At 52.5% G+C, this 8550-nt stretch overlaps 1 protein-coding gene across 1 annotated transcript; it reads right to left on the bottom strand.

Annotated features, from left to right (window-relative positions):
• Nucleotides 1–3956: 3956 nt before the first annotated feature.
• LOC127324059 (myb-related protein 308) lies at nt 3957–5035 on the bottom strand. The gene is made up of 2 exons (XM_051352156.2): nt 4666–5035; nt 3957–4564 (listed from the first exon to the last, which is right to left on the bottom strand). The coding sequence occupies exons 1-2, from the start codon at nt 4926–4928 to the stop codon at nt 4057–4059; spliced, it is 771 nt and encodes a 256-aa protein (XP_051208116.1). The 5' UTR covers nt 4929–5035; the 3' UTR covers nt 3957–4056.
• Between the last annotated feature and the right edge of the window lie 3515 nt (nt 5036–8550).

The raw sequence follows: 8550 nt of genomic DNA, 5'->3' as shown, positions 1-8550 counted from the left end.
AGCTTACCGTTTATTCTAAACGATGTAAGCTGTTGCGTTTGACCTGAGCCGGCTCGGATTGCAGTTCCTGTTCAGCTATGATGTTGAAGAACTCTTTGCACTTGATCATTCCTATTTTTTCCAAATGACATGATTATTCAGGTCCTAAGTCCGGTACTTTGATAACCCCACTAGCATATTTGGCAAGCAAGAAATCAAAATGTACGTGGTTACCTTTCTTACGTCCTTACTGTTAGGGACAGAGACATCAGGTGATCCAAGGACTAATCTAGGGTTCTGTCCACTTTGTCAGCAGCGGCACCGGTCTACCTCCCCTTAGGTGGTATTAGAGGTGCGGCGGATCAAAGCCTCTTGTTGGCGGGAGGGTTTTCGTCCTTTTTAGGTATTTCTACTGTCTTTTTCCTGATGGTGAGGCGTTGGCTACATAGTGAAGTCATGGTGAGGCGCTAGGTGCACCGCCAGAAGACGTATATAGTTGTGTTCCTGGCAGATCTCGCGTGATCTGGTGTTGCAGCGTGGCAAGGGTCCGACTGGGAGTATATATGGTGCCAAACTGGAAGGTAGCGGCGACAACCTATGTGCAGCAGCGTGGCAGTGGGGACTTTACATACCCTCTCGGGGCCCGGCCGAGCCTTCGCAACCTGGTATGTCCCTGCTGTTGCCGTGTCCGCTCGGCACCCGTCGTTGGCGGTGGAGGACGTCCTCAGGTGGTTGTGCTGATGCTGCCTTCCCGCTCCATTGGCCAGGTGTGGTATATCTGCTGCGCTCCAGAAGGCTACCGTCTATGGTACTGCATCCATTGTCTACGGCTGCTTCTTCTTAGTCTGGCCGGCCTCATAGTATTTACCATGGTGAGACAACGATGGTGCCTACAAGACCGTGGTGGAGTATGTTGATGGGTGGCAAGCTTGGTGGAGCGCTTCGTCTTGTCCGGAGGTGTGGGTTTTTTTGGGTCGGGAGAAATCCATGTCGTCTCGGCACCGACGCGGTGATGCTTGTGAGTGTTGCCATTCCTTCCTGAATTGTGTCAGGTGTACCTCTTCCCCACCCTCCATAGCGTATTGGGCGAAACCCTAGGAGACCAGTCCGGGCAGCAGCGTTGTCGTCGTCGTGGCTTTACTTCTTGGAGGTGTTGTTTGGTACGCAGCGAGTCAGAGTTCTAGGATCGTGGTTGGAATACTCCTCAGGGCGCAACGGTGGCGTGTCATCTTTGTTTCCGTTGATCCGCCGGTGTTAGCTTTGTTTTCTCTTTTTTTTAAGGATTTGGTTGTGTTGTCTGCCTCAACAGTGGTCTTAAATATGTACCATATAATTGCTATGATAATATAGCGGGACGAGCTTATTTCAAGGAGGATGGCAGTGCCTTCAAACCATCCAACTACAGGCTAAAATCTAAGACTTGTCGGCTCTGAATGTGAGGTATCAGCCTAGCTAGCAAGCAGCAATGTTGGACATCTGAAACAAAAGGGCGAGCCGGCAGCACTGCACCAAATCCACCAACTACTCCTACACTATCAGTTCATAGTTCAGGCTTTACTATCAACAGAGGACAGTCTTCTCCTTTCTCTCTTTCTTGGCTGCAAAGCCCTTTTCTTCGGTACTAGCCATGTAAGATTCGGCTACCTACCAAAAGAAAAACACAAATGCTTACTCGATGTCTCACTCACCGCCATATGCAGATTCTGGCTAGTAAGATTGTTTTCAAGATAAATCCCCTACTTACTAACATGCACACTTAAATCTCTAAAATTGTTCCTTTTGACTTCTACAACGTCATGGTGGGTCTCGAACACATTAATTTCACAACACTAATGGGCCAAGCCCCGACAGAATTGACTAATTTCACAAAAATATTTTTTTAACACAATAGTGCGAACAAAAAGAATGCATTTCAAATTGACAATCAGAACAACTTACTCGCAGAGCATGACAAAAACTATGAGAGCAAAACACAAAATATGATAGCTCCGTTAAAGGAGCCATCCGCATCGTCCGCACCCCCATTTGCGGCTCTGTGGCGCTGGCGAGTGGCTACGTGGTCTTGAATGCGATCTCAAAAATTCTCCCTGTTGTGGATTTGAAAGTGCTCCCTAGTCTAGTCACCGGTGAAGCTTGGGCTATGTGATATAAAGTAGTTGTAGCCAAAAGTTGCTAAATTAGAAGGCGGCCAACAAATAATTTCATTGCCACACTGAATTTCCTTAACGGGTCTCATCAGAATGATGTTTAGAGTTTTTATTTATTGAAGTGCCTTGTTTGAAGTTTGAATTAGGAACTGAACTCTTTGATCGCCAACACGGCATTCATGAGTTCTTTGTCCCTACTGACATGTTCCTTACTCAACGAGGGAAAGAGACGGCTCATATCCTACGGTGCCAAACCTGAAAACATAATCGCGTACTCTCTCCGTCCCAAACTAATTGACGCAGCTCGATCGGTGGGGTAGTAGACATAGAATATGTTTGCGTGGAGTAGCATAGTTTGGCCACATGAGTGATATCTATTGCCTAACTCCATGCTATTTTTCGAAATTGTGCTGTATATATTCGTGGAGTGCAAACATAGACTAGCTAAGCTTGCACCTACCAGCATCACAAAACTTGCGCGTTGAAGCCCAAACGCCCGCTCCTCTGTCGTCTCCTCCAGGCGACGGGGGAGCGAAACCCTAGCTCCCCGCCGCCACCTCCCGAGCCCTCTACCCGCCTCCTCGTCGCCTCCCGAGGCCGCCGCCGGCTAAGCCGTGCGCCGCCAAGGACGGGGGCGGCGGGGATTTATGCCTCTCGGGCTCCCGCATGGTCAAGTTTCGGAGGAGGCCACCATGCCGGCCCCGGAGGTCGCCGCCGTGCGCGCCTGCGCTCCTGCGCGTGTCCCGCCGCGTCGCCGTCTCCCCGCCTCTCCCTCGTCGCGCCCGCGTCGCCCCTCGGCCGTGGTGCCTCTGCGCGCCGGCCCCGGCGGCGAGCTTGCGGGCCGGCCTCGGCCTTCGCCGCTCTCTCGCAGCTCGCCGTCCCGTCCGAGTATGCAACTCTCCCCGTCCGGCCATGGCGCGGCCCCCTCGCGGCTTGGGTAGGGCGCGGTTCTCGCTCGGCGCGGCGCTGCTGCCTTGTGCGCCGCCGGCGCTGCGCGCGCGGGCTCTCTTGGGCTCCGGCCGGGCTCGGATGGGCTCCGGCGGGCTCAGATGGGTTCCTGTGGGCTTAGTTGGGCCCCTGTGGGCCCCGATGGGCGCCCCCAGCTCCGTTTTTGGGGCGTTGGGCCGGTGGCCTGGTTCTCGTCGGGTGGTGTCAAGCTCCATGCCCTACTGTTTGGCCCGACGGCAGAGAGGAAGCCGGGCGAAAGCTTTGCACCGTTTCTGGCCGGTGCCGATGGCGGCGACGCTTCTGGGTGTCGTTCCCCTTCTTGTAGGCGTCATCGTGGGCGGAATCTTCTGCCGTTGTGTGTGCCTTTGGTCTCCGGGTGAAAACCCGAGCTCCTTCGGAGCGGGCGACGGCAGCGCTTCGATTCGCCGCTACCTTCTTGAAGGCGCCGCCTTTGGAGTCCTCGACACCGCGGCAGTGTGTGGGTGTGGGTTAGATAGGCTTGTTCCCCTTTCCGATTTTTCTCACCTGGTTTCCCTCATAAACTGGGTTGCTCTGTATGGTTTTTGGGCCCGGTTTCCCTGATTAACTGAGCCAAATCTTCTTCTATTAATATATCGTGCAGCTCACCTGCCGAATTCTCAAAAAGCTTGCACCTACCTACCAAAAAACACACCACATGGATGGATGTGTTGCACAATATCCACATGACCAAAACTGCAAAGGGACAAGAGAATCTGATGCCCGAAACAAATAATGTACTCACATCAGGTCCTGCCCTTTTCCACACACACCAACCTTTGTTGTCACATTATCCCCCCTTTTTTTCACTCAGGAAAGCAGCACCAACCAACAAATTCTTGAGTTTTTGGGGAAAGAGAAATATGAACAGATTAGGTTTCCTTTACCATTAGAAAAATTCCCTGTCTTACAAATTGCTGTGGAGCCTAGCTAGGGTGCATCCGAGCCGTCTCGTCGATCTCAGTCATATGTACTGGCCTTCCTCCAACGGCCTGAAAAATCTGAACCCGCTCTGGGAGGCCGCGCTGTCGGCCTGGCGGCAGCTGCAGGCATCCCCGCCGCGGAAGCCGAGGTGATTGCATAGGCAGATGGGCAGCTGCGAGTGCGAGGTGGGCGTGTCGGCCGCCGGCGGGCCGACGGACAGGTCCAGGTTGAGGTCGGGGCACCGCGGCTCGCCCGTGCTCGTGGCGCCACTGCTGCCCCCGTCGGAGGAAGGCGAGGACTGGACCGGCGCCGGCGACGGTGGTGCCTTGGTCGTTAGTGCGAACAGAGCCCTCGCCGGCACGGCGATGGGCTGCGGCTGGGCCGGGCGATACGACGGCGCGTTGGCGCTGGCGCCATCGGCCGTGAGCGGGCGGTGCGTGCTCGGGTCCATGCCGCGGGAGAGGAGCTTGCGCTTGATGTGCGTGTTCCAGTAGTTCTTGATCTCGTTGTCCGTCCTGCCCGGCAGCTGCCCCGCGATCAGAGACCACCTGCACGCACGAAACAAACATTCTCGTCGTCAGCAAAGAATCCATAGCAAGAACACACGCGACCGGCAGCGGGTGAGTTTTAGATGGACACGACGACTTACTTGTTGCCGAGGAGTCCGTGTAGGCGGATGATGAGCTCGTCCTCGTCGTCGGTGAAGTTGCCGCGCTTGAGGTCGGGGCGGAGGTAGTTCATCCAGCGGAGGCGGCAGCTCTTGCCGCAGCGGAGCAGGCCGGCGGACCTGGGCAGCGAGCGCCAGCAGCCCTCGCCGTTGGCCCTGATGTAGGCTGTCAGGCGCTGGTCCTCCTCCTTGGTCCAGGCACCCTTGTTGGTGTGCTCCTTCTCGCAGCACGGCGACCTCCCCATGCCGACCCGATCGGAACTAGTCGAGCTACTTCTCTCTTGCAGCTTAGCAGGAGCAGAGCAGAGGCAGCTAGGTCGCTCCTGTCGCTGAGGCGGGCAGAGCGGATGCGGAGAGGTATATATGGCGCGAGCGAGTGCGCGCGCGTGCTGGGTGACCGTGCTCTACGAGTTGGTTCTGGCCTTTTTCCCGATCGCCATTGACTCGGCGGCATGTAGTGAGTTTGACGTGGTGGGGTGGGTTGGGTGGTGGTTGCGGGCGGGCGGGGGAAGAGTAGGCGATGCGGTTGCGGCGGTGGAGCCCCAGTGTTTTGTTCCCGCCGGGCCCATCGCTCGGTTTGGTAGCTAGAGTTTGCTGGGGATCCTGAATAATGGAAAAATCCATGGTAGACGTCGCTGCAAGGTGCGGGTACGGTTGGATGCTCGTCGTCTTTATGAGTAGAATTTTTTTTTTTTTTTGAGAACACCTTATGAGTAGAAGTTGGTACTACGTACTCCTACCCCTGTTGGATGGATGACAGAAAGACGGAACACCATTGACTCACAGACAGTATAAAGCAATACAATGAAGGTAGTACAGTACAAGTGTACAAGTATACATCAAGCACCACCTAAACACAGTGTAAAAATACGTCAAGTCAAGCCCTGGGCTGAACAAGTCAGGATATTTTTTCCAAGTTCAACTGAAGGTACCTCCTTGACAAGACGCTGAATTGCTGCTACTATGATCAGATTTTATCATCTAATGTAATTGTCTGATTTTGGCGTCAACTTAAGCATCTCCACCGGCACCCCAAAGCCTCTAATAGGCTACGGGGATGCCGACTAGACCTGGCCATGGGCAGCCCGGCCTGAAGCCCGACCTGAAAAATTCGGGCCTGGGCCTGAAAAAGTTGGCCCGATGGTCGGGCCGGGCGGGCCTGGGTAGCCGGAAAATGTATTTAACACTACGGCCCGGCACGACGGTCCGACAGGCTTCATGGGTATTTGGTCGGGCTGGGTCGGGCTGGGCCGGGCTGGGCTTGGGCCTGATTTTCCTGCGTCGGGCTTTCCTTGGCCAGGCCCGAGGCCCAGCCCGGCGCGAGACATGGCCAGATATGATGCCGACAGAAAACGTTATGCAGCGCCAGCCCTTCTTTCTGGTGCCAGCAACATCCATGGTCCAATAATCTGTCTAGCTTTCTTGTATCAGCCCGGACGCACAAGGGCCCGTCTGAGGGCATCGACAAATAATGCAATATTGGATTTTTCCCGTTTGTGTCCTACCAATCGCCTCACACCCTCGTTCTTCCCCTGAGCGCTTGCCAGTGTTTGGGCCAACCTATCTAAGAGCACCAAAGTGTGAAGACACACCTCGGATCCTAAAATAGAACAAATTGAGGGGATTTTCTTATATGTTTGGATGGGCCGACTACATGCATTGGGTTGAAATAATTGTACATTCGCTTGGTAGGGAAATTCAAAGCTCATACTAGAGGGTGCAGTGTGACACTTGAATCGATGGCAGATTATGACATGTGGATTTTGCATGTTTTCTTTGGCATGGCTGAATCTCACAGTGACATCAACCCGATGTAGTGCTCTTCATTGTTTGGTAGACTTGACGAAGGCCATGGTGATGCGGTCAACCACGTGATTAATGGCAACCAATAGACCAAAGGGAACAACCTTTTGATGACATTTATCGAAAATGAGTGATATTTGTGACAACAATCTCCGACCCATATACTGAGAATAGAGCTTGGTTTTCTTCATGCTAGTAGAGTTGTAAGAAGGATGTCGAGCGGGCGTATGGTATGCTTCAAGCTAGTTTTGCTATTGTTAGGTACCCCGCTCTTACTTGGTCGATCAACATCTCATATGTGGGAGGTGTTGAATGCTTGTGTGATCATGCACAATATGGTTATTGACAGTGAGTGTGGTGCTCCGGTGTTTGATGATCAGCCGTACGAGCACCAGGGCCCTCTTGCTCAAGTTGATCACCAGGTGTCGGCTGAATTTTCCACATTCATCGCAATGCAAAAAAAAATCCTTGATGAGCATTGATGGCGTGTAACTCACACGTTCGTTGGGAACCCCAAGAGGAAGGTATGATGCGCACAGCAGCAAGTTTTCCCTCAGAAAGAAACCAAGGTTTATCGAACCAGGAGGAGCCAAGAAGCACGTTGAAGGTTGATGGCGGCGGGATGTAGTGCGGTGCAACACCAGGGATTCCGGCGCCAACGTGGAACCTGCACAACACAACCAAAGTACTTTGCCCCAACGAAACAGTGAGGTTGTCAATCTCACCGGCTTGTCAGAACAAAGGATTAACCGTATTGTGTGGAAGATGATTGTTTGCGTAAAACAAGAGAACAAGATTGCAAAGAGATTGTATTTCAGTAAAGAGAATTGGACCGGGGTCCACAGTTCACTAGAGGTGTCTCTCCCATAAGACAAACAGCATGTTGGGTGAACAAATTACAGTTGGGCAATTGACAAATAAATAGGGCATGATCATGCACATACATATTATGATGAGTATAGTGAGATTTAATTGGGCATTACGACAAAGTACATAGACCGCCATCCAACTGCATCTATGCCTAAAAAGTCCACCTTCAGGTTATCATCCGAACCCCCTCCAGTATTAAGTTGCAAAGCAACAGACAATTGCATTAAGTATTGCGCGTAATGTAACTAGTGACTACATCCTTGAACATAGCACCAATGTTTTATCCCTAGTGGCAACAGCACATCCATAACCTTAGAGGTTCTTGTCACCCCTCCGCATTCACGGAGACATGAACCCACTATCGAGCATAAATACTCCCTCTTGGAGTTACTAGCATCAACTTGGCCAGAGCATCTACTAATAACGGAGAGCATGCAAGATCATAAACAACACATAGACATAGCTTTGATAATCAACATAACAAGTATTCTCTATTCATCGGATCCCAACAAACGCAACATATAGAATTACAGATAGATGATCTTGATCATGTTAGGCAGCTCACAAGATCCGACAATGATAGCACAATGGGGAGAAGACAACCATCTAGCTACTGCTATGGACCCATAGTCCAGGGGTAGACTACTCACACATCACACCGGAGGCGACCATGGCGGTGTAGAGTCCTCCGGGAGATGATTCCCCTCTCCGGCAGGGTGCCGGAGTCGATATCCTGGATCCCCCGAGATGGGATCGGCGGCGGCGGCGTCTCCGGGAAGGTTTTCCGTATCGTGGCTCTCGCATCGGGGTTTTCGTCACGGAGGCTATTTGTAGGCGGAAGGGCAGGTCAGGGGGCCACACGAGGGCCCCAGATGACAGGCCGCGCGGCCAAGACCTAGGCCGCGCCGCCCGTAGTCCGGGCGCCTCGTGGCCCCACTTCGTCTCCTCTTCGGACTTCTGGAAGCTTCGTGGCAAAATAGGACCCCGGGCGTTGATTTCGTCCAATTCCGAGAATATTTCGTTACTAGGATTTCTGAAACCAAAAACAGCAGAAAACAAAGAATCGGCACTTCGGCATCTTGTTAATAGGTTAGTTCCGTAAAATGCACGAATATGACATAAAGTGTGCATAAAACATGTAGATAACATCAATAATGTGGCATGGAACATAAGAAATTATCGATACGTTGGAGA

Source organism: Lolium perenne, chromosome 1, assembly GCF_019359855.2.
Source record: "Lolium perenne isolate Kyuss_39 chromosome 1, Kyuss_2.0, whole genome shotgun sequence".
Taxonomy (NCBI): Eukaryota; Viridiplantae; Streptophyta; class Magnoliopsida; order Poales; family Poaceae; genus Lolium; species Lolium perenne.
The sequence above is the reverse complement of the archived record's forward strand: the minus strand, read 5'-3'. Positions and strand labels throughout refer to the sequence as shown.